The following is a 27,663-nucleotide window of genomic DNA, read 5'->3' as shown; positions in this document are numbered from 1 at the left end:
TGCGTAGTACTAAAGATTATGTTTCAGGTGTCGTGCAGGAGATTACGCATCACAATCAATGCAGGTATAAAAATCTCCTCTTGCAGAAATACTCAACAACTACATCGAGTCAAAGGGTGCAACATTGAGGTTACTCTTTAATGTCACAGATTTCATCAGGTGGACAGTGCTCTGAACTGAGACGCTCTTTTCTGACCTAGACTGACATCACAGTCAGGACATCCTTGTTTACAGACAACAGTTGAAAAGTTCAATTATACACTTCCTGTCACGTCCTCTATTAGCATTTCACCTTTTAGGATAAAACAAATACACGTCCTTGCATTCAGCATTTTCAAAGCATAACTGTTATCAGAACATGACAGGTTTCACTAACGCGTTTAGAATCTTTAGATCACCAATTAACTTTTGAGTCAAAACTAGCAAAAATGATCATACCATCTGAGCTGGAATGGTGAGGGAAACCACTGCCGTCTGCAAACTAACAGAATTCTTAACATAAACCTTAAGTAGGTATAGAAGGGGAAACCTCTGCAGTTTCCAAATTTACTGATATTGTAACATAAACTTTGAGCTGGAATGACCTGGGAAACACTGTCACATTACAAAAATAACTGACAGGATTTCCTATCATAAAATTTGAGCTAAAATGGTGGTGAGATTGCAAAGTAACTGACAGACTTCCTAACAACCTCTGAGCTAGCAGTTGGGAGAAACCTTGCCAAGTAACAGGCAGGGTTTCAGTAACAGGCAGGGGAGTCAGTAATATTTGGATATGCCAGTGTTTCTTTATTGGTAAACACTGGTGACAGCCAATGTGGACTGCTGAGATTGCAAGAAACCCACAGCAAGCCACAACAACCACGTCTTAGTTACATGTACAACCTTTATGGTGACAACTGAAAGGAAAGAGTACAATCAGGATTTGAGATTTACATGTACAAACAACAAAGAGCCAAAATCCTTTTGTACCAGAATATGGTCCCAGGTATTGCTATATCCATGGGGTCATGGCACCGGCCAGTGGCATCACTGGTCACTCAAAGGATGACCATACACACTGACCCCTAGCAGCCACATTTCACTGACACCATGACACCTGGTCAGTTCTGCGCAGGAGATGAGAATACCTGAGATAGGTAGGGGATTAACTTTGTCTGTTTGGACAAAAGCTGGAACACTGGGGCTTCCCCACACATCAAAGCACAACTACCTGTCACGCCTTTTCTTTGATCTCTGACTGAACAGGTAATTCAACATCCTAACTCCTGCCCTAAGACCCTCTCAATCTTTTCCCTTTGATTCTCACATGCCATACCATTCATAAAAAATATTTTTACTCATACCTTTAACACCAAGACCCAAAAACAGAAAAGTTACAGGAAATTTTTCATGCAGATATCAAAAATATTGCAATAGCCATAACTTAATCACTTACACTTCTGCAATCACACAGGTATGAGTCAAACAGCATTTTTTTTCTTCTATAAACTTTTCTGAATGATTTTTAGTTTATATGGCACTTCCATTGGGTTACCTTATCAAAAGTTTAATTTCAACACCTGACTGATATGTTCTCACTAATCACTTCCCAAAATATCAATTAATTTATTTAACTGAATTTTCCCTTGTATATTTGAGCTGTAAAATTTAAAAGCACAGATAATAAATCCTGCTGAATTTAATTTATTAATGTTTATGAACAAAAAGTTCCACATTTACGGTAATATCGTTGACCAGTGTAAAGCTCTTCAGCATTATCAGATATATATCGTTATCACCTGTCTGTTACCTGAAGAGCTGAGTAAGCAGATATAATACTCAGTATACATCTGAAAACATGGCTAAGTCCAGCTCAAGTCATCCATATCGGTAGCTATTTACAGGTAAAATGCTGAGATTAAGGTATATGACAGTGCTCTCCTGAATTCAACAGCACAGCTTAACAAGCCCTTTCCCCATCAGCTTCAAAATGATGTATGTAGCACAGAAGCAGTTAAAGTCAGCAGCAGAAAGTTCTTTAAAGTAATCCGTACCATTTCTTTAGCCAAAGACTAAATTAAATATTGCAGATTAGGTGAATGTACATGTAGTGAAAATATAGACCTGTAGAAAGCAATGTGAATATAATCTGGAAAACAAACAGAAACAATCATAGTGTCATACTTTTCCCCTTCACTGTTTTGTCTGCTAAGCTCTCTTAATTACCAGGTAATTACAGAGTTTCTTCAATTTCAGTGTTACAGTGAAAAAACTGTAAACCTCCCAAAAAGTTCAAATCACAAGTCTCAAATCATTATGTCCTTCACATACATGTATATAACATTGATCCACTGACGATGGGTTTATTTGTATTAATACTATCAACAGGTTGTTTGAAACAAGGGCTCAATCTTTGACGGGTATAGGCTCAATTATTAATGTATATACATAATTATAAATCAATACCCTAATTTGTCAAGCTTTTTGAATATGAAAAAGAAACTTGCAGTGCAACTTGGGGTTTCTTCATTAGATTTTGGGTTGACCAATTCCAGTGTTTCACAGAAAGTCTACACAGAATAATGTCATCAGTGTATACTGAAATAAACATCTTGTACACATCCAAAAGTCTCAACAAATATTCCTAGACTGTTCAACACATCAGCATCTTAGACTCACTTTTCCAGGAGCAGCAAAAGTAAAACTACTTGAAAGAATGAAGTTTGTGTGCCCCTAGGACTTACAAACAAGTTTCTTTCCTATTATGATGATAAGGCTTACAAGATCTCCCACAGCTCTTATTAGTCTCATTTACTTTTTAACTTTAAATGTGTTGAGCAGTTTTGGGGCAAGAAATTTTTGTAACACGCCTTAAAGCAGCCTTTAAGGGCATCTTAGCATTAGGGAAATCTGTACCTACACTGTACCTTGTATACTTTCACAGTTGTTTTTTTTTTGGGGGGGGGCCAAAAAACTGAGCTGGTCATCAAAAAAATATTTGTTCTGGTATAGTATGTCAGAGTCTTGTATAGAATGGCAGTATTGAGTTGCATAAAATAAACTAGGCCTGACTGACAAGCTAGTCTTCACACTAGGGGGTGGGCAGTTTGCTAACAGGCCATTTGTCCTCATTAGCAAAGGGTCAAGGCTGGTCAGTTCTCAGACCACTTAATTCATGCCTTCAGCACCAGTCTTGTTATCAGATCACCCAGGTGACCAGTACTAACTGACCAGCTTGCTACACAAGTGGCATTCCCTTAGAAGAAGTTTAACTGGCTTGTGCACTGATAGGGCTCATTTGATGACAGAAATATAAGCACCATGATATACTGCCTTTCTTCAACAACAACTTTCACCATGAAACAAATGATGGCTTTGGCTTTCAACAAATGAAATATAGCCATTGCTGGATTTTTCTTGAAACATTTGGCAAATCTTGAAAGGACATGAACAGGAAATACTATTTATAACAGCTGAAGTGTTTGATTATCAGCATTGTGTCTTAGGTGTTTTTCATTTTAAGCATGATCTCATCAGCTATGGACATCAAAATTTCTTCTTAACTCTGCAAAAGACACCCTTGATTAATAATTGTGGGGCTTACGATAAAGACGACTTTCCAAGGCTGCTTTATTACACAAAACCCTGACATCACGATCAATAAACAGCCCAAGACTTTTGAGAATGGTCTGGCTATCCTCATAACTAAGAATATGTCTGTCTATGGATTGCTATGACAAATTCTGTTGACCAGAAATACACAAGTGCAACATGTATGTCACAAAAATTCTGTTTCATTTTCTTTTGTGGAATACATAGTTTCACTCTGGACCATGCACAACAAGTATCTCAGCTGCTGTGTGCAGATGATGAAAATTGTCTTTGTCTTTGTCTTTTTAAGATTTTTTCCCCAAGAAATTTATTTGTTTCGAAGTCCTAAGTTACATGTAAGTTCATTATGGAAGAATTTACAGTTCCTTGGTGATAGCAATGTCCCAAGTACAAGTCAGAGACAGGTAAGAGTAGGCTGTTTAAATTCTGAGGCATGTTTCAATTAGCAGCCATTTTAAGTCTGGAACACTTAATCTCTGGGAAGCAGAACCAGTGAGTTGTATGTCCAGCTCTAATGGTCAGCCTCATTACCACTCTCTTCAGGAGCTAAGACAGTGGCTGGACTCTGACCATGACTGGCCTTTTGGACATGCTGTTTTGAGTGGCCGGTACAGAATTTGGATGTCTTATCAGTATGCCCCAATGGAAACACTATAGGTTAATGAGGAGCACCATAAGCCGAACATGTGGAAAAATTACGGCCTCCTCGAACAAACCTGTTAACAGTCGTCTACAAAATAAAGTGGGCTATGGTTTATAGTGTTACTCCTGCTGACAGTGCTGGCTGGGGCTGTTGTTTGGTGCAGAACAGACTTGTCTGGCCTGTCTAACCCTATCACAGCTGAAGAGCCAGGTATACACAGGTATCTGTTACAGACCAATTCAATCAATCTACTACTTGGGTGTTGCTGTATGCTAAACCAAGCAATTTTGCCAAGCATGGAACCTAAGTACATGCACTCAAACATTGTTTATTATCAAAACTGCAATGTCACTTTTCCTCAAAACAGGTAATGGAACTCTTGCAAAATCTCAAACTTAGAAAACATAGCTTGTTTAATACAATAATTGAAATTTTGAAGATATTTTCAAAACATTACTGAACAGAATTTTAAGCCATATTGTAACTGAACAAACAGCATTTCAAAGTATGACAAACATCCAGCCAAATTCCACCACAAAATCCTAACTTTTAATTAATCAAATATTCACAAATATGAAATTTAAGAAGAAAACTCTAAAACTTTGTGAAAATATACTTGATAACCTTTGCGCTACAAGTGTACTATGAAGTAACAAACAGAATACAGCTTAATAAACATTAACTTCATATCAGCCTATCTAGTTATAACCCTGGGCAACATTATTTTCAACAGAACTTAAGTTACTCGCTAATCTACAGAAAGGCGATATAATAACATTTCCAAGGGTGCTTGTTTATAATTCGCCACGATTGTTCTGGTGTCCACCCAATGCCGTAGAGAGGTGGGAAACATAAGCCCCACACAGCAATGCTAAACCACTTTTGTGTAAAATCTAACCAAATGAAACAGTTACTGTCTCAATGTAAAATCTTTTACAAACCTTAACAAATATTAGATCTCTTTTTTAAAGAAATGAAGTGCAAATTTGGAAAAAGTAAATTCATTTATTTTGGAAAGATTTCCCTTTCAAACTTATCTATCTTAGAAAGGAGATATATTGTACTTTTAATAGATAGAGTATATGATAGAGAGATAGAGTATGTTTTAGCTTGGAAGGTGTAAAAGAAATAGCATCTAAGTACAGACAATATAACTATATGGCAAAGTGACAGGTTCAGAGAAGTTCAGACAGGTCATAAATCTTCCCATAACCTTTGGGAGTTGTCTGGACAGTTAAGTGTACATATCACACAGGTCAAAGGCCACATCCCACCAAATCACCCTGAATCCTTCAAAAGATTTCAGAAGAAATTAGCAGAGAAATTTAAACATGTAACTTTTTCCTGAAACTGTTTTGGTTTCCGTTAACAACATTAATACCCCCTGGCAAGGTTTGGGGTGGAGAACTCTAAGTTTATCTTGTAAACAAAGCGTAGATAACAAGAATGTCAAATAGCTTTAGCTTGCAAAAGTCAAGGCATAACATATAACAATGCTGACATTTATAAAAGTGTAGCAGACAAGAACATCTACCATGTACAAAATGAGCTAAGTTTGACATGAAAGAGCTCCACTTTCTTCACATTGACGATCAATGTTACTAACATATGACTGTAAATATACATAGGGATGGTATCATTAATTAACATAGTAAAACTGACAAGGATGTCTTTGAGAAATCAGAGGGGGCTTGTCTGGTTCCATAGTAATTTTGCTGAAGTACAAACAAACAAGTAGCCCAGATTTCAGGATTGATTCTAATCTAGCATTATAACCAAGATGTAAAGCAGTGCTGCACCCAAAAAATCACATAGCTCAGACAAAGTCTACATACACATGAACATGCAAAAAGTTACTTATGTGAGCTCTGTCCATAATATTGAATTGAACACCAACCATACATACATACATACATACATACATACATACATACATACATACATACATACATACATACACCTATACATATACACTTTATACTGGAGACATGTTAGAAAGTATTACCAACATCATGCCTTTGCAATTAATCTTTAAGATGCATATTAATACAAATTCCATGGTTGAACACTTTCATCATAAGAACAACTATTTCTGGACCTTCTAGACAAGTCCTCAAGCTGTCAATGCTGAAGTCTTTTAGAGAACACTTAACACTAGTCTCCCCTTCATCTCACAGAATATGTGTCAAAACATCTCCAATGCACACTACATAAAAAGTTTTAAGCTCCAAAAAAATTACTTTGAACAGAAGGCTGCAGCACTAATCTGGTTTTGTATCTAAATTCTAGAGGTATGGTATGGGAAAACAATGTTTACTGTTTATTTTTACTGACAGTGTGCTTTAATTGGCCACCCTTTTCAATAAGTATTGTTACAAAGCTGTGACAAACATCAGTGATACTTCAAGCCGACATGTAAATTGTTGCTATGCTCTAATGTTTTGGTCTTGTTGTAACAGACAGCTACCAAATGAAAACCAACTGCTTTTAGATCTTTGCAGAGCTGTGACATTCAAGATGGATTGTTTGTCTATGTGCTAGGAGCGTATTTCTATCAGTTCTAAACACAACTGCTAACATATCAACACAATAACTTCAAAGTCATCTTGCCTCAACCTCAAACTTTACTAGTGTACTTGAACGAGCAACTAAAAATAAACAACTACAACCCTTATCACTACGTGGTTTGCTACATACACCACCAGGGGAAAAAAATGCATTCTGAACTCGACTGCATCATCAGCCTTCCAATCCTGCCGAGTTGGAGTAAACAAACTCAAAACATAAAAAAAAGGTACAGTACGCATACAGTTAAGAACCCTAGAGAAGCAGGTAAAAGTCACCATATGTACCATTAACATGTCATTGTGATTTATTATCCCTAAAATATAATCCACAGTAAGGATGACTACATACACCAAGCAAATCTGACAATGAAAACAGCAAAATAAAATTGTTCTTAATGAGAAATCTAGTGTATTTCTTTGTCAAAGACTTTTAAGGGATGCCACGTTAAATCAGGAACCTTTTTTCTGTTTCATATCCGTCCAAAGTTGAAGATGTACTCCAATATTACAATATTTAATGCATTTCATGGTGACCATGTTCACCGGAGATGGAAACCTGGCTATTTGTCATGTCTTAACAAACCACTACATGTCAACCAATGCCTTAACAAACTGCTACATGTCAACCAATGCCTTAACAAACCACTACATATCAACCAATGCCTTTACAAACCACTATACACCTCAAACACCTTGACCATGCCTTAACAAACCACTACATGTCAACCAATGCCTTAACAAACCACTACACGTCAACCAATGTCTTAACAAACCACTACATGTCAACCAGTGCCTTAACAAACCACTACATGCCAATCAATGCTTTAACAAACCACTACACCTGAAACAGAGCCTTAACAAACCACTACACCTTAACCAGTGCCTTAACAAATCACCAAGTCAACCAATGCCTTAACAAACCACTACACCTTAACCAGTGCCTTAACAAATCACCAAGTCAACCAATGCCTTAACAAACCACTACACCTTAACCAGTGCCTTAACAAATCACCACCTCAACCAGTGCATTAACAAACCACTATTTGTCAACCAGAGCCTTAACAAACCAATACACCTTAACCAGTGCCGTAACAAACCACTACATGTCAAGCAACGCCTTAACAAACCACCACGTCTCAACCAATGCCTTAACAAACCACTACACCTCAACCAGAGCCTTAGCAAACCACTACACCTTCACAGTGCCATAACAAACCACTATACACTTCACACAGTACCTTAACAAACCACTACAACTCAGCCAGTAAACATAAACCATTGCACTTCAACCAATTATTAAAATACTGTAAAACACTACCACAAAGTACATGTACCTAGAAACAACAACATACCTCAAGAACTACATTCCACACCACTATATTCCAATACAGACCCTGACCAGAGGAATACCCAATTAACAGACAAGTCTCAATATATATCTACCCTCAATTTTAGCCATTTTTTGAGGTTGTTGGCAGGGACACTAGATTCAGGTTGCCCATCAAGACCTTTGGTTGACTCCTTGCTACCAGTGAAAATTTGATCTGTCCATGAATGATGCGTTTCGCATACTTTGCAAAACATTAATTTTCTCTCTATGTCATACTGAAGCCACGGCTTAAACATTGTGAGCCACCCTTGCTGGAAAGACCCGATTCTTCGCGTTTCTTTGCGAACTTTCCTTGCTGCTAATTTTTCGACATCGGTCTTTTGTTTCTTCTTTGCCAGCTCTTCGATCTTACTGAGATATTGCCACGTGTTTGGTGGAATTCACATTGGGTAGAATGACAAAGCTGTGTCGAAATTTGTTCGAATCTTGAGATGCCGTCGAAACTGTCAAAACTCCCAGCTCTGTGCGCGCAGTAGATGTTCAAAGGAGGCAAAGCTGTATCACTGTGCAATTACCTTCTCCAGTGAGACTGACAGTTGCGAGAAATCCCTATTTTGTTAGGTTTATAGGGAAGACATAAGTAATTAATTTCGCAGATTGTTTTTCTCTTATCTCAAACTAATTGAGACGTTTCAAAGGAAGGGCGTGAAAGACATACAAAACTTGATAGCCAGTGTCCGGTGGAAGCATGTAAACACAGCTGTCATGGGCTCTGTGACTGGTCTGTTGGGACTCGGCTGGCTTGCGGACCATTTATATCCAGCATACAGTGATGTAAACTGCGTGCAAGCTTCCTCTTTAATTCGTCAGGCTTTGGATAATTACCAATCAAAGGCGTGACAATGGATATTGGGGGTTGCCCAATGGACTACCACATGTGGTGGTTTTGGTCGCCAGATGGATTTTTTCTGTCGTCACGAACAACAGTAGAAAATGAGGCTGTATATACAGGGTAGATGTCACAATACTTCAAAGAATAGCACATGTACTACTGGTACTTCCACAGCTTATCCTAGATGACTTTGAGGAGACTCAATTCAAAACACATCATCTATCTATACAAGTACGTTCATAAATTTTAGCTTTATAACAAAATAGACAAAATCATTTACATATAACTGTGCATACATGATAAGAAGTAACAATAAAACACATTTTTCATTTTTTTAATGTATCTGCAGCAGTTTGGAAATCAAAAACTTTCAAACTCTGTAATGACAATTAGGCTTACAGTATCTTAGCACATACTGTATCTTTCCTTAAAGCTGATCTCCACAAGAACCTAACATAGCCCTATGTGAACTCCCCTTTAGCTCATGGGTCTTTTCCCTCATAAGAGCCTAACATAGCACTATGTGAACTCCCCTTCAGATCACGGGTCTTTTCCCTCATAAGAGCCTAACATAGCCTTATGTAAATTCCCCTTTAGCTCACGGGTCTTTTCCCTCATAAGAGCCTAACATAGCACTATGTGAACTCTCCTTCAGATCACAGGTCTTTTCCCTCATAAGAGCCTAACATAGCCCAATGTGAACTCCCCTTTAGCTCACGGGTCTTTTCCCTCATAAGAGCCTAACATAGCCCTATGTGAACTCCCTTTCAGATCACGGGTCTTTTCCCTCATAAGAACCTAACATAGCCCAATGTGAACTCCCCTTTAGCTCACGGGTCTTTTCCCTCATAAGAGCCTAACATAGCCCTATGTGAACTCCCTTTCAGATCACGGATCTTTTCCCTCATAAGAACCTAGCATAGCCCTACGTGAACTCCCTTCAGCTAACGCGTCTTTTCCCTCATAAGAACCTAACATACAACTATGTAAATTCCCCTTCAGCTCACAGGTCTTTTCCCATTCTCAAGTGTTTATTTCATGCCTTATCACTTAACACTATCCTGATCATTAAAGTTTAAGTACCTTTAGAAAAGGTGAAAGGTCAATCAGAGTTACATCCACATACTAAAATCTCAGCCTGTCCCCTCTGGCAGTTCTGAAATAATTGCACACTTTATGACTTTTGTCTTGATGCTGTCACTCTGCTATCCACTAGCACAGGTGTTCCACTTGGTTGCCTCAGCTACACGAGCTCATCACAATTAAGCAAACTTCAATACTTATCTCAACTGTTTGGATGATATTTTCCTTACAATTTACTAACAAGTTTTATAATACCTGATATGAAAATACATGTAAGAGGGAGTCTGAATTGTGTTGGTCATATTCAGGTCTTAATTTATAAAATGTATAATTTTATCACTCTGAGTGGTGCTACATTTTCACAATATGCATGCATTCATAAATATGCTCAAAGTTGAAGTAAATGTTGAACATGTTGATTTGTAATACTCATCTTTTAATAACAGGAACGAAATAAGTTTTAACTGCATGTATGAATCTCTGCATCAAAACAAATATACGTATGCCAGCCGTCCGCCAAAATAGACGTTCCATTTTGCAAAATAATAATCGCAAGGCCAATTCATGTAAATGTACTCTAGGTGTAACATCTGTTTATAACTGAATATATTTTATCACATTTGTTTCAATCTTGGGCCTCTGTGGCTCAGTTCGTTAACACGCTAACACAGCGTGACCTGGGAGCCTCTCACCAATGCAGTCGCTGTGAGTTGAAGTCCAGTTCATACTGGCTTCCTCTCCGGCCATATGTGGAAAGGTCTACCAGCAAACCCGCAGATGGTCATGGGTTTCCATCGGGCTCTGCCCAGTTTCCTCCCACCCTAATGCTGGTCGCCGTCGTATAAGTGAAATATCCTTGAGTATGGCGTACAACGCCAATGAAATAAATCAATAAATTTGTTTCAATCTCAGAGAAAACTCAACAGGACCTGACCCCCAAAATAATTGTTTCACCTTTTTTTTTAATAAAATGTTCCACATCATGTAGTTTAGAACTGTATGAAATTTACAACTCTATATTACAAATGTACTGACTTCTCAGACATAAACTGTTTTTTAATGAACTACAAGTACATACCTTTTCCAATAATTTCAAAGCTTGTTATTTTTTTTATAAAATGGCCTCAAAAACAGAGTGAAAACTTTAAATACACGTGGATTGAAAGACTGTGTTTCACAGCATGACGTGCTCAAACCTTCGGCCTCCAACTGCAAGTGGAATTTCCTGAAAATTTCTCAAGTAGTAACCTAATTCGGTTTGATTACGAGGAAGCTTTCACGGTATGACAACATAATTACACACAAGAGCTAGCAAAAAAGCTGAGAGGGCACAGCTGAACAACAGGGTCATTGTGCGGTGAAGCAGTAAAAACATCACCTTCACAAAGGCCACAACAACAACAACAGGTTTAGTCACTAAGTTACCTGTCTGCAATTGAGACAGGTAATAATAGGCTAGATGTTAGCTATTATTTGAGGCTTTTACACAGTGTTGAGTCGAGACAGACAATCCCATATGGGCAGAGGAATCTTGTGACCAGAATGCCACTGTAGCATACTTATACTGTACATTCAATTACACAGGAACACAGGGACACCAAAATAGATTACTCTTCATTCCTCAACCTTTTCGCATGTGAAAAACCAACTTTCAATGCAATTTATGCCTGGTTTTAATTTGATTTTGGAGACAAAAATACACCGGTTGGATTTGTGTGTGTCAGTGCTTCACAAAAAGTATAGTTTTACTAGTCTATGCAGAATAATGCCCTCAGAATTTGCTTGAATAAACACCTTGCAAACATGTGAAAAGGTTAAAGAATTACAGCATCTGTATTATATAAAATAATATATGAAGACAATATTTTAATTAAATTTCACTGACACCTAGCTTGCTGCTATCAGGTATCTGTAAATAGACACTGTAGGCAATTAATCTTGATGCATTATAGATATACCTGTATAGCACCTTCTTAAACTGGCAGAGGTGGCATGGAAACAGATTTGTAAAAATTACAAAACTATTTTCCAAAATGGCTTTAATGTAATTCTACATCAGACATATATTTTCTTAATACTTCAGGGTTGCATCCTTTAGCTATGTTTAACCTCAGTGCTAACATACCAGTTATTACCAGGTCAGAGTTTGTATTGTTTCACTACTTGTCTACCATAGTATCATGTTACAGTCTGGTATTGCCCAGCAGTCACAATCACAGCCCTGTAGTGACAGTCTAATAAGGTCAGAGCAAATGATGGCCATTCCAGATACATGTCTACACACACTTCTTCACATTTGACTCTTTCACACTCCTACTTCCTTCACAGCACCATCTATCAATCATTCAATCATATAGGATGCTTCTGGGACAGAGTCAACAACCACCTCACTTCACTTAACACTGCCCCTCGTGGCTTCTACACTATCACTCCATGTATAATGGTTAATACAGCATTCATCTCCAACAATACAAAAGCTTTGAGTAAAGCTGCACCAAAGATTACATTTTCATAACACTTTTGTTAGAAGGGAAAAGAGTGTGAAATCATAAAGTATGTTGACCCTAAATAGACTTGTAAGAAATGAAACAATTACATAAAAAAGCCCTTTCAGAAACATTATTATTAGGAATTCAGCATACAATTCAACTCCACATCAGGAAAGTGAGTACAAAGCCTTGGACAGAATTTTGGCTGTATGTTGTTTGATTACAACAAATGATTACATACAGCCACTGGAGATTATTTTTACGTTTAGGGACCCTGTTGATTTTACCATTGATTCTGAAAGTGACCTTGAAGGCCAGAGCACACGGGATGCTGGATGCACTTATGTGATGTGTATGTGTACCGAAAGAATATTAACTCTCTGTAACTCAAGAGGCATTCAAGAAATTAAATATCTCAAGAAACAGATTATCACCTTCAAAATCAAACTTTTGGGAACTTTCCAATCAAATTCCAGTCTACATGTATACATTACTTCTATATTGTTCTGAGAGAATAACTACATGTATAAATGTGTATTAGGTATGTACAATACATGTCATTCCTCAATACTGCATACACATGAGGAATTTGGTCTGATGACGTCAGCAAAATTCCATACCCCTCAAAGATCATATTCACACAAAGAAAAGTTAACAGTTCAAACACCACTAGTTGACTGTGGCACAGACACTTCAGTGAACTACATGCCTGAACTGAGTACAGCTTGACAGATCAAGTGATATATCAGTCAAACACTATAACATTTACAAACAAACAATGGCATACTTGTGAATGGACCCTATCCAAAGTACTAGCATGTACCTGATATGTATATAATCTCTGATTATAAAGCACTGGTAGCATATGGAAGCTAACAGACTGAAGTCTGATCATTTCATATAGATCTCCATTCAACTGAGGAAACTTCGTACACAGTTTTAATAACAGACTGAAAATTAATTATGACTGACAAAATACTGTCAAATTACTCCATGCTGATGATTCTATGTTGGATGATTACTATTACATGGTAAACTGGTCACATTTGCCTGTCCTACAAAGTATCCAACAGTTTTGGTATATGGTATTACTTTTACGTTTAGGGACCCTGATGACTTATGTTATTTATTTGGTATATGATTCCTCCATATCTTGTCTTATTTGTCAAGTACCAGATTTGTAGGTGTATTTATTTATTTTTTTATTTGATTGGTGTTTTACGCCGCACTCAAGAATATTTCACTTATATGACAGCAGCCAGCATTACGGTGGGAGGAAACCGGGCATAGCCATGACCATCGCAGGTTGCTGGCAGACCTTCCCACGTAAGGCCAGAGAGGAAGCCAGCATGAGCTGGACTTGAACTCACAGCGACCGCATTGGTGAGAGACTCCTGGGTCATCACGCTGCACTTGTGCGCTAACCAAATGAGCCACGGAGGCCCCAATTGTATGTGTTAGGTCGCACCACTTTGCATTGTTATTTCAGGGATGAAATAAAACTTTTTTTTCAATGTTGGAGGAGGGTAAAAAAGAAAACTAAAACTTGAAAAACATCTACATCTAGAAATTCATATCCCTCTCAACATCAGAAAAAATAAAAACTAAGGTGTCCACTAATTTGCAATAAACCCCCAAAAATTAGTTTTGCCCACATGTAAATGTACGTTAAACCACAATCAGGATAATCCCCAACGTTTCCAAGGATAAAAACTAATTAAGCACGTAGATGTTCACGACATAAAAGATATGTAGACAAATTGGTGAAATACATTAGAAGGAGTTGCATGGAAAAAAAATCTGTGTACATGAAAATCCATCACCAGTACTGCACTAAGTACTTGAACAGGAGTAATTATGAAAATAATTACCCAATTGTAATTAAAGGTGCATACTAAGTTTCATGGAAATACGTTCAGTATTTTAGACAGAGCTGCAAAAAAAAATCTGTAAACATGGAAAAGCACTACACGTTTTACACAAAGTCCTAAATTTGGGTTATTATGAAAACAATTACCCACTCGCCATTAAACTTAAGCATGCACATAGAGTAGAAATCAGCGCAAAATCAGCGCAACAGTTTCGGAAGAGATTCACAGATAAAATTGTGCCTACAGGCAGACCGACAATCTGACAGGGTGATTTTACGACAACCCAACTTCACTGAGAAGGGTATAAAGACAATCAACCTGACAAATATCACATATTTGTATGACTTTAATGAATAACCTAAACAATTACTGTTCTTGGCTGTTAAATTTGGAGAAACATATTTTTGAGATATGCTTGAACATGCAGTTCTAAAAACAATAATCCCTGTGGTATCAAGACCCTAAAAATACCAGATGCACTGAAATCATAACCAATGTAAACTTCCAACAATCAAGACTACTTTATGTCCTTGATACACAGGTGTGGCTCTGAGTGGCCTTAATCAACATGTCTGACAGTAGTCGGCTTTGAGACAGGGTGTGCACCAAAGTTGTCATGTTACGTCACCTGCATCAAGAATTTCACCCTTAGCGCTGCCAACCAAAGTCAAAAAACTTAAACGTTAACAAAAACAATCAAGGCTCACTACAACAAGGCGTGTGATGAATCTGTTATGAACTAGTTCAGAAAATGTGTACATGTTCGTCTGAATTATAAAGCCTATCATCAACTACATTGTAAACAAGCAACCCAAATAAACCCTCATTCCTGGGTCGAGTCATACCTAAGACCTTAAAAGAAGAAGTCCTAGCTTCCTCATTTGGTGTTCAGCATTAAGAGGAAATGCAACGACTGGTTGACCCATATCAGTATAATGGCTCGGGTGGGTGCCTTACTTCCCTTCGGTAAGTCATCTCAGTGAAACAGCAGAAGATAAAAAAGTGGTGGAAAGCCGTCCTGCAACAAGGAGGCACATTACATGCACTCTACAGACTCCTTCGTTGCCATAGGACTGAAAAATTGTTAAGTATGACGTTAAACCCCAAGCACTCACTCACTCTATATGCTTCTTAATGACCAAAACAATCTTCAAGAAAAACTATTGTATATATAATCTACAAAACTTTGCAAATGTTCAGTGGTAGATACAACTGTTACCCTTGTAATCTGCAGACTCACGTTCCATCAGTTCATGCTTAATACTTCAACTGGTAATTGTGGTTCTTCTCTACTGCCAGGCCTTCTCATTGTCAGTGAACTATGGGTGTATTTAAATGCTGATTTTGGTCATGTATTAAACATGCTGATTGCACCCATTTGCCTAGAACATACATTGTCTCTTTCCAACATCACTGAAAGCTGCTGATTGCTTCTCTTTGCCTGATTCCATTCTAATTTTGTACTGTATAAACTTTCTCAGTTCTTTGGTGGTTTATGTTACATGTTGTTTTGGGAACTGGCTTTGAGATTATTGAGCTGGAACGCCCATATTGGTTGACGGCTGGTATATGAATGTCTGTTTTGACAAATAGATTCTTACTGGGTCGGGCATGGTGTCATGGTGTCTGATATCTTTGGTATGGTGTTCAAGTAATGCAGCAGTGTTCAATGTACAGTTACTAGAAATAAAATCAGTTCTTCAAAAAACTACCACGTGCTACAAGAAAACACCATCGTGGTAGGATCAAATCATCATAAAAGTAATGTAAATTAAAGCCGAAATAAAACAAGGCAAAGCAAAATGGTGGTTGACCAAAATGGTGGTTGACCAAACAGAAATAATGTGACTATTATCAACATGGTTACATATCTGGAAAGGACATTTTTTCTCAAAAACCAAAAACTAACCCACTCAGACTTAAATGTGCACCCAACAAACTCTAGGTCATGTAACACATACAAAGAAACCTATAAACTTTATTAGTGTTTTCAATGGTGTCAATAGCAAGGGACAGGATAAAGGGATCACGTCAATGATGCTATTCAATAGCACGTGTCTTTGACTAACTCGTTCCAACTTCTCAGTGAATTGCCCTAGGCTAATGGCATCCCCTCTGGACATGGCCATTTGAATTCCTTAAAGAAAAGTGTGAAATGATTTATGTGTGTCACGGGAGAAAAAAGAAATCTTCCTGAATTATTTGGGAAAATTACAGCTTTTAGGCTGCCAGAGATTACTAAGAAAATGTCAGGGGTGTAGCGGGGCTAATTGGGGGGTGTTTTGTCCGCGGAGCAGAGGTCCACCTCTCCATGTGTGGCTGTATTTAGACAGGATGGTCAATATTGAGTTTGTCCCTGGTTAACTCCTCCAGTCTAAAGGCTACGTATGGTTGAAGGGTTTGAGAATCACAGGTAACGACAGCTCTGTGTGTCTAGGAACAGGGGGTGGCGGTCAAGCGTGACCGCATTAGATTCAGTCTTCTCTAGGATTCTCTTTAATGACCCTCAAAAACCAAGATGCCCTCTGTGGCATACGGGCTAATTCGCACACACAATGGCTGCAACATTCCAGTGGGTTAACTGCCCAGAAGAGTCCCATTCACCGGGCATTCCGTCCAAGCTTTGAAGCTCAGTCCCTAAAGCACGACCGACCAGGCAGAAACACAAGTGCCAGACCGCTTCTTCAGAAAAGGTTAGAGATTTAGAAAAGAACAATTGTCAACAATTAACAAATAAAAGTGGAATAATTAACACTTTTCCTGAGCATCTGTGAGGATGGCCTCCACTTAGCCACGGCTCTATTGAGGATTCACCACTTGACAGATGGCATTCAGCTACCCATGATGCGATGACAACGACCACACAATCTTAGATCACTCACAGGTTGTGTTTAGAGCATCACAGCTCTCCAGTACGCATCAGTGTGTAAAACATCCCTCAACGATGTGAACAAGCTTGCCTGACATCTTATAATACACTTATCCTATTAAGTCAACCCTTTCTGGGGTAAATTATCCATGCTGTTCTGACCTACTTCACCTTCCATTTTGACATTTTGAGGATTGAATTGAAATCTTTATCTGAAGCAGGTAATTCAATGAAATTTAACACTTTTCTTGTCCTACAGGTTTGGTAAAATGGAATACCAACAAGGAGCCGCATTTGACATGTGAAAATACATAAAGACAATCATACAAGAAACATCCCCTGACAAATCAAAAATAACTTAATTTTTCAGGGCATTATTATAGACAGAATCTTCAAATTAATTTTTAATTTCTTTTTTTTAAACATCAATCGACTTAGTAATTGTATCAACTGAATCACAGTCAGTGTTATATTAGACACAGAACAACTATAGGTTTGATGAGGGTAATTCCACCGCTTTCCTAAAAGTTTAAACAGCAGGCATGCCTGGTTATTTCTGACAAATTTGAAGAATTTGAATAAACGAATTTCAAAACTTTCCCTGACATGATTGTGACTCATAGGACTACAATGGTACTAATGTTTTCACACTTCTGCGCACATGGTAGAACAGTAGACATAACTCTATTATGTTCCTATGTTACTCTGTTATAACATAATATCTTTATGTCACACCTGATTACATGATGTGACAGATTTGCTTCATGTTTCCTGTAGTGCTAGTCAGTCAAAATTAATAATTTCCTATCTGTGGGAGGCCGCACACAGTTAAGTGTCAACGGATCAGATAGAATGCAGACCACCAATTAAAAGTCCATGTCAGTCAGATGATTAATTAAATGGTACCCTTAGCCTCTCATACACACGTCAAGCACAGTTATGTAGGCTCACAGCTTTTAATATCCACAGGTAGAACCTTCAGGTCATCATGTTTACGGCTTGGTCCATTAGCCAGAAAATCACCTCCAGTGAAATAAAAAAGATAATTAAACATATCTGGAATTTTTGGCGTATTTTTCTTCGAGACTACCTCTAATTAATGGATAATTTCTATGTTTTCGACAACTATGATCCATACATATATAAGCTAATTTGGAATTGGACAATAAATCAACTTGATTGATGAATGACAAACCCAGAGGTCATTATTTCTGAGCACTAGGTCATCACATAAATGTGTGACATTATTGGCTTAGTCAAATTAAATTCAGAAAGCAGTTTATACAAAAAGAGAATCTGTTGTACTGCACTTTTCATATACACTACACATACATGTACGTAACATTTGACAAAAGAGTTAGCTGAACAGGAAATAATATCAATTTCACCAAAATATTTTCATAGGCTTATGGCCTGTCGTAATTGAACATGCATATTTTAGTTTATTATAAATCCCTTTCTGTATGATACAAGAAATTCTAATCCACTGTTAAATTTCTTGGTTCAGGAAAGAAAGGAGTTGCTCTACATGGATGTCTAACTGACTGATAATGCTTCTCAATATTTCAGCTTTTATTTCATCACTGGGAGATGCATTCTCTCATGAAAGGAAATAGTAGGCCAAAATACTTCTCTGTTTGTCACTTATTTGCTAATCTCTTGATACTGACAAAATAAATAAATGATAATTACTGAGGACCATAAGCAGTCAGTTAACCCTGTACTTGTAGGGAGAAACTTTCCAACTGCATTGTTTCTTGAGCATATTTAGCCACTAAATCACCTTGACATTAATGCTCACTGACCACAAGTAACCATGGTTACAAATATGCCCTTCCCTTAAGCCAACATTAAATGTTCTCCAATATAAGTGTTTCTGCATGCCCAGAATCCAAGAAAAGCTAACACCCATATTTACAATAGCACCAAATGTTAGAAAGTTATGAAACTATTTGTTTTTAAATGGAGTTTGTAACGTAAAACTACTTAATCTATTGCTGCAGTTCTTTTGATTACAATGTGACACTAAAAAGTTTACCTGAAATGATTAAAAATTTTGCTTTATGAAAAGAACATGTATGTTATAAACTTGTAAACAAAGCTCATTTTAATTTTCTGTGATACAAAACTAACTCAATGCCATCCTTACAAAGATGGTTTGCACTACACTCCAACATTCAACTACACTTCAACAAGACCTCTATTGTGTGTGACTTAGCAATACATCAGTAAACCTTGTTTCTTCACATACTGTTGTGACTGAATCAATTTAACCATGGCTAGCAACCTCAAAGCTTCTGTGAATTTCTGCTATATGTAGTACTTTAACATCCAGAGTTCACAAGCTGTGATCTTCACACATCAGACAGTGTCAGTCTAAGCTTACTCTTGGGTGTCTTATTCCACGCTCAATAGATTCCCAGTACAGTATTGTGTAACCTGGTATTTGGAGCTACAGCCCCCACGGGCACGGGAAAAATCCTATTGTATACAGTAGAGCTTCACATGAGAAACCATTTAAAAAATCATTGAAATGTCTAAAGACGAAAGAATTTCTCTCACTCATGTCTGTATGACCGGAATCTCTGTGAGAATAGGTACTGAATGAGCTCTGCTTGGAATAAAGGCAGATCAGCAATAAAAAAAAAATTACCGCATGTTTTGCAACAAAGATCCAAACATGTAAAAAACTGAATTCATCTGTAAAATTAATATAGCGCAGATATGTTCTCTCTTTAAAGGTCGCTTTCCACTGTATGTTATGGTACATCGTATGTTGCAAAACAATGTTATCAAATGTATCTTGAAAAGTTTATTACTAATACTAACGCCTTTTTGCCAAAGCAATGGGAAGGTTTAAGAGATAACTATGTACAGTACAGGTTTCATGTCAGTCAACTTGATAAAATTTGTGAGATCATCACATGATAGTCACACTGCTCTTGTTGTACGAAGTGAGTGTAAACAAACATAGCTATTTATTCATTTCTTGGTACACATCTTAAATACTGCACAACGCCTACTATATCAACAAAGAAGACACCACAAGTGACACGGCACATCGTTTTCACTGAGCACGAATCCACTCAAAGTCACTCACCCAATGATACCATCAATTACGCGCTTATCTGTGGCAACATCTGTGAAGGCATTAAAGTGTGAAATTTGAAAATTAATAAAACTGACGTAGTTAGTTCCTCCCTGCATGAATGCTTAACAGCCACATGATCATTCCTAGAATATTTGCAATATCTAGTGCTGATGACAAATTACATCGCATCTACATTTTCCTGTTAGTACCTCTCCACATCTCAACAGGGGAGTAAAATTCTTAAAAGTTCTATTCAAGATTCACAGATTTAGTATTCAATGCAGCTGTCTTCAAGATGGTGACTTTAGACTGTACAGGTACACTGTATGTACATTCACACACCTTTGAATTCATTTAGTGCAAGCATAACTGAAATATCCTCAAAACATTATCCATAATTTCTGTACAAATTGCCTGCTGGGATGTTCAAATATTGCTGATGTGAAACTTAATAAGGTTGATGTATCGTAACACTAAGCCATTTGGACTTAAACAACATTAAAAGAGAGCACAAAGTCACATGTAGCTAGGGATGACATGGTGTGCACTAAACCCGTAACAAGTCAGGCACAAGTGGTCGCAACAGAAAAATCTTGTTTTTACCGATCCTATGTAACTTGCAAATGAGGCTGTAATCCCACAAATCGGTAATTATTTAAAAATGCAATCCTGAATGTGTTGATCCTTAATCATTAGCCCTTCTATCGAAAATGCGGTGAATTTGGAAATGAGGGAGCTTGCTCTCTCAGAAAAAGGTTACCAGACAATCCATTAAACAACAAAGTTGTTCACTTCCCAAGGCTGACAAAAGCTCAAACACATCAGTACAAGTGCAGGTGTATGTAACACACAACCAGGATGACAGCTGGTGAGACAAATTTCTGTTCACCTCAGTAGTATGTTTTACTGACACATGGCAATAGGTATTATCACGACATATATTCTAAATGTCATCCAAAGATTTCCTCAAAGCACGTTCAGAATCACAGATGGCATTAAGACAAATGAGTGAGTGAGAGAGTGCTTGGGGTTTAACGTCGTACTCAACAATTTTTCAGTCATATGACGACAAAGGAATAATTAGGGTGCATGTACGTGTAATGTGCCTCCTTGTTGCAGGACGGATTTCCACCGCTCTTTTATTTAGTGCTGCTTCACTGAGACGACTTACCGAAGGCAAGTAAGCCGCCCCACCCGAGCCATTATACTGATACGGGTCAACCAGTCATTGCACTATCCCCTTCATGCTGAACGCCAAGCGAGGAAGTTACAACTTCCTCTTTTAAAGTCTTAGGTGTGACTCGATCAAGGATTGATCCTGGATCTACCATTCCCGAAGCGGACGCTCTACCAACTGTGCTATCCGGGCCGGTTTAAGACAAATGTGTGAGGTGTCAAAGGTATATGGTAGCAGTAACAAAGATGGTAGATGACTCACTGTACATGCAGCCCGAGTCATCAGCGCTCATCTGCTGCCAGCCATGACAGCATCGGTACTTGGTGCGGTACGCAGGTTGGAACTGCTCACGGTAAGTCGTGTAATAATGCGTCCTGCAAAAGAAACAACAACAACAAATATAGTAAGACTATAACGTACATTTGGACTTGGTCACCCCTGTGCTTTCTGACTGTAATTCATCAAACATTTCGCAAGTTTGCAAGGCGTTTGTTCTAGCATATTCTGAAGACAATAATGGGTGTAGACTGGTAAAATTATACTTTCTGTGAAGCCCTGAAACTGGCTCATCAAATCAATGCAGTTTTGTCTCCAAAATCAAACAAATGTGCATATCAGGAAATTGGTGATTCCCAACCATAGGTAACTCTATAATTTCAGTTTTTTTTATTTATACAACATTGGTGTTCTAATATTAGACCCGTACCATTGCGTATCTGCAGCATTTAACCATCTACATGTAAACAAAACAATGGTAAGACAACACAGTTCATTACCACTGTCACTGGAAAGCGTAACACTTCCCCATTTAATAAATGACAATTTCGTTTCTCTGAAGGTTTCTAAGACTACAGCTTGCCCACAGGAAAAGGCAGTACTTGTTCATTCAAAATAAACATATTCCAACTGACCTCTTTTTACTGACAGTACCATGTGTTTAGGAGTAAACAAATTTGGCATTTTTTTTACATTCAGAAGGAAGCAATCATAAAAGGAAGAGTAAAAATAGTTCAATTTTCAAAGATAATAAACTGGTCAGTGGTCAGCTGGACATGTCATAGTGGACACACCTCATACCCCAAATGAACTGCTAAATTGTTGTAGTACTGACAGAACGTTTTTTTAAAACATCAAATTACTTCTGTGATGAACTGTGATCAAATTTAACTTTTCAGTCAATAAAACATTTATTAGTTGAAGACCGCATTAATTTACACATATAAATTCTATGAATAACCTTCTACATATTTGCGATAGGTGTCTAAATTTTGTTTTGTGACATTTGAATACCCATCAGTGCTGGACGGCCGAAGTATGGCCGAATCACTGCATTCATTCATTTAATCTCTCATGCAATCATGTAGATTCGATCATTTATTTATTGAATCGTTCCTATATTCAATCAGGCATCTGATCACCAATTTAATCATACATTAATCTAATAATTATCCAATCATTTATACATTTAATCATACATTCATCTAATAATTATCCAATCATTCATACATTTAATCATCCAGATCTAACCTTAAATTCAACCATTCATTTAATAATAAATTAATCCTTCATCCTATCAAACACTGAATCATTTATTCAGTCAATGTCTGATTTTCAACAAATTATTCACAGTACGTTTTAACTGTAAAAATCTCCCGGGTGCTTTCTTTTAATCATGTCACTGTATTATATCTACTACATGTAGATTATAAATGAGCAATACAGAATGTCTAAGCAGATAAGAGCTCCAATACAGCCAAGATGATTTAACACTCTCGCTATTATCACCTGAAATAAAACATTTTCAAATCCATAAAGAGGCCTCTTTATTTTTCTACCTAAAATTTTTGTATTCTTCAAGGTCCACTGAGTTTTCCAAAACTCGCCCAGGAATATACTCAAGTAAAACCACATTATTTACACAACAAGTATCTGGTCCAGTGCCTTCATTTCTCAACACACAAAATACCTAACACACACTACATGTGTTGTGGCATGATCCCGGACAGAAAGTATGTGTGTCACAATCCTTGTAAGTTATTAATATGAAAGCGTAAGTCAGCAAAACCATTTAAAAAATTAACAAAAACCTGTCCAGCATTTTCTTCTCAGAGCTAACAACAAGTTTGTCAAGTTTAGCATTCAGCTTCCTGATAATAAAAATACAAACATGCTTTTGCAGGTTTGTCAGGCAGACAGTGTGGGATCACCTGCATTTCACCCTACCTTAAACCACAGCTAAATTTAGCAGGTGTATCGAGGGCAGTTTATTGACAAGGGTGGCTGTGCCAAAGACCGGGTAAATATTTGTGTTGGCCAAGTACAGGTAGATGATAACCGTTAACTCATATTACAGGCAAACTCCAGGGCAGCATTTTTGCCCCAGTAAATTCATTCTTAATGGCCCTTACCACTTTAATATCACAAACACCCCTCCCACCACCACCCACCACCACCCACCCACAGTTTCATGTAGCAAAACAAGTTGAGACTTTGCCAAAATAAGGCAGGTTTTTTTTCTGAGTAAATATATTGATAAACAACTACAGGTTACATCCAGGTGTGACCTGATTATAATATATAGCAATAACTGTACACGACACTTCCGTAATCAAGCAGCCCACCATGAATTCACAAGTAGTAGGTTTGAATCGTAACCAGACAATGAATTTTACCCAAATGTAATATCTAGCAAGCCTAGTAAGCATACTGTGTCAAAGTTTTTCTGTGACCAAGTTATTCGTTTTGCTTTTTCGAGGTTTGTTTTGAAGGTAGGATCGTATCCTACCAGAAAAATATTAGTTTCAGCAACATAACAGGTATTTTATTATCTTTATTTGCCTGTACAAATTTGTTTAATTGGCAGATTTTTAGAGTAAACATTAATACGGTAAATGACTTACTTATTCAGTTAATCATTTTTCATAGGAGAGATTAAGATTACTTCCCTTGCACAAGATCGATCAGGTTTGGCATTTATGTACCGTGTTTATGTACCGTGTTACCTGACCAAACTGTCTTACATCATCCAATGCCATTGACCAGCAAGCTTCTCACACATGATCCCAACTGTTGGTAAACTGAACTATATTTGGTGACCCATACATGTTAACATGCAGTAACTTAAAATTAAATTTTGTACACAAAAAATACATTCAATTACTGATGTCAGAGAAGTGCAATGGAAAGATGACATGAACTGTATTTCACCTAAAATTTGGAAAAAGTGTGCAAAAATCAATGTATGCATCACTTGAAAAATGGAAAACTTTACTTGAAATAAGGTATGTCTTCAGATTAATATGTACGTATAGCAGAGGTATGTAAAGACATTCTGCAGGTATACTTGTGTTTATAAGTCAACTAGAAAGGTATTCTGTGTCATCCCAGTGCAGGTAACTAGGAATGTCTCTCACCTGAGTTTTACAATACACAGGCAAACCCATAGTTGACCAGGTAATACTAGGCAAATATTTACACAACACATCATAGTTTCACTTCCATGATACCTGAATGATACATAGCACCACATGTCACACCATACCCTCTACCAGAGACAAGCTCATCTGACCACAAAACAAGTGAAATTCAGATATCCGCGTGAAATTATCACACATGAAATTTCGGCAACAGTGCCTGAGAATACTGTTGGTAAAAAATTAAAACATATGTTAGAAGAATCACACTCCTTCTTTCCCCTCACGGGGCCTCCGTGGCTCAGTCGGTTAGCGCGCTAGCGCAGCGTAATGACCCAGGAGCCTCTCACCAATGCGGTTGCTGTGAGTTCAAGTCCAGCTCATGCTGGCTTCTTCTCCAGCCGTAAGTGGGAAGGTCTGCCAGCAACCTGCAGATGGTTGTGGGTTTCCCCCGGGCTGTGCCCGGTTTCCACCCACCATAATGCTGGCCGCCGTCGTATAAGTGAAATATTCTTGAGTACGGCGTAAAACACCAATCAAAAAAAAAAAAAAATCATCTTTCCCCTCACTGCTCCCCCATCCATAATTTTACTCCTTTTATCTGAACTCAACTCAAAGGGTAAGATTATCATCAATTCTAGCCGAAATAATAATAATAATAATAATGAAAAATGAAAATTTCTCTACCACTTGCACCAATTTTCCAATATCTTGCAACTGGCAACGAGGAATAAAATGTCACCGGCCTAATGAAGTGACTCGACAAGAAAAGTATCCAACACTGTTAGCCTGAAACCTAGTTTAATACTGACGTAACAATGCGTCTATGTACTGGTTGATAAAATCTACATTAGCCTACCTATACTGATAATGACAACCAACTACCTTATCACCACAGCCTTTCATATACCCATTACGGTCATGAAGATGGTACTAGAACAGGATGACAAAGGATGAATGGGGCACAGTACTGAATGTAACATAACATCTACAAGTAAAATGCCATCCCTACTTACCTGCGTTCATAGCCCACACACCAGTTGTGCATGTAGCCACAATTGGGCTTCCATACTTTGACCAGCCGTGTGAAGGCTTGGACACACGGCTGTCGTACAACCGCCATTTCTACATCTTGATACGGGCAGACATTTGGCCTGAAACAGAACACAACACAATCAGCAAACTTGAAGGAAATACATACTGTGCAGAACAACAAATTTGTACCACAGATCACTTTCATATTACCTGTGACAAAATGTTCAAACAAAAACTACAGAGTGAATATGCCTATGTAAATGTGAAAAATATGTTATTCCATTCCATTTAAACAGGCTCCAGGGGGCCTCCGTGGCTCAGTCGGTTAGCACGCTAGCGCAGCGTAATGACCCAGGAGCCTCTCACCAATGCGGTCGCTGTGAGTCCAGCTCATGCTGGCTTCCTCTCCGGCCGTAAGTGGGAAGGTCTGCCAGCAACCTGCGGATGGTCGTGGGTTTCCCCCGGGCTGTGCCCGATTTCCACCCACCATAATGCTGGCCGCCGTCGTATAAGTGAAATATTCTTGAGTACGGCGTAAAACACCAATCAAATAAATAAATAAACAGGCTCCGTGACCGTACGCATCCTTAAAAAAAGTTTTAGACAACTTAATTAGTGTTTGTTTTGATACATGTTTATAATCGCTTAACTCACATTCCCGTTCAATTTAAACGATTGTCGAGAATTCACAGCACTAAATACATTTATTTCGGCGCATGAGTCGAAAACCCAGAAGTGACCACCGCTATGTTGTTGGTGGTGTTGTTGCAACGCGGCAATGATTGATTCCATGCTGCCTAGTCCCAAGTTTTTCTTCGCGATAATAGCACGACTTAATATTCGTTTGGAGTTAAAGTTGACCCCACGGAAACAACTTTCACAAAAGCAAAGGCCTTATGGCGATTTGCAACCTTCACTTTCGTTTTTATGAGACTGCTAGATGAACTTAAACTCTAGCCTCATCCTCAAAGACTTTCAACATCACGTGAGCCTGCGAGAGTGCATGCGCACACACTCGTCATTCAGGGGTCGTACAATTTTATCACACTTGAACAGACGGACATCGTCGTGTGGAATATATCTGACCATTTTATTTCCACATGATAAAGTAACTACAAACTTACCATGCGACCAGAATGTTCATACAAAACATAAGTGCACATTTGTCAATTATTTTCGTAACTTGTGCACCGTCCCTAAAGCGACGGGAATTCCCCTTTAGCTAAAGACGCCCGCGAATTGTATATGGACAATTATGTGTCCCCGATTTTTCAGCCTTATACCATGTGGCTTATGTTATTTTTTTCTCCATAAAGAGGCGAACAAAAAAAAAATGAAAAATGATTTTGCGGTATATTTTTTGAAGACCTACTACACTCTCCCGTCCCTAGCACAGGCATTTAAACATTCGGAAAATGTATCGTATCAGACCTAGAGTGCAGTCTACATTGGTCATGAACTTTTTTGCAGAGTTTTGGAGATGTAGACTGAAGCCTGCGTATACATGCACTCTGCATGAGTAATGCTGAATCCCACAGTTCCGTTTGCAAGCCTCGCGGAATGTATGACAAGGGGTTATAGTTGTCTGGGAAAAACTCAACTTAAGACT

General features: G+C 38.0%; 1 protein-coding gene across 1 annotated transcript in view; it reads right to left on the bottom strand.

Moving 5' to 3' along the window:
- The window catches only part of LOC135475119 (multiple epidermal growth factor-like domains protein 6), a 125,689-nt gene that overhangs the window by 87,887 nt on the left and 10,139 nt on the right, over positions 1–27,663 (bottom strand). The window contains exons 2-3 of the mRNA XM_064754871.1: positions 26,036–26,173; positions 21,868–21,980 (exon numbers count right to left, since the gene is read on the bottom strand). Of these exons, the coding sequence (XP_064610941.1) occupies positions 21,868–21,980; positions 26,036–26,173 (251 nt within the window). The remainder of the gene's footprint in view (positions 1–21,867; positions 21,981–26,035; positions 26,174–27,663) is intronic.

This window comes from Liolophura sinensis, chromosome 9 (assembly GCF_032854445.1).
Source record: "Liolophura sinensis isolate JHLJ2023 chromosome 9, CUHK_Ljap_v2, whole genome shotgun sequence".
Taxonomy (NCBI): Eukaryota; Metazoa; Mollusca; class Polyplacophora; order Chitonida; family Chitonidae; genus Liolophura; species Liolophura sinensis.
The sequence above is the reverse complement of the archived record's forward strand: the minus strand, read 5'-3'. Positions and strand labels throughout refer to the sequence as shown.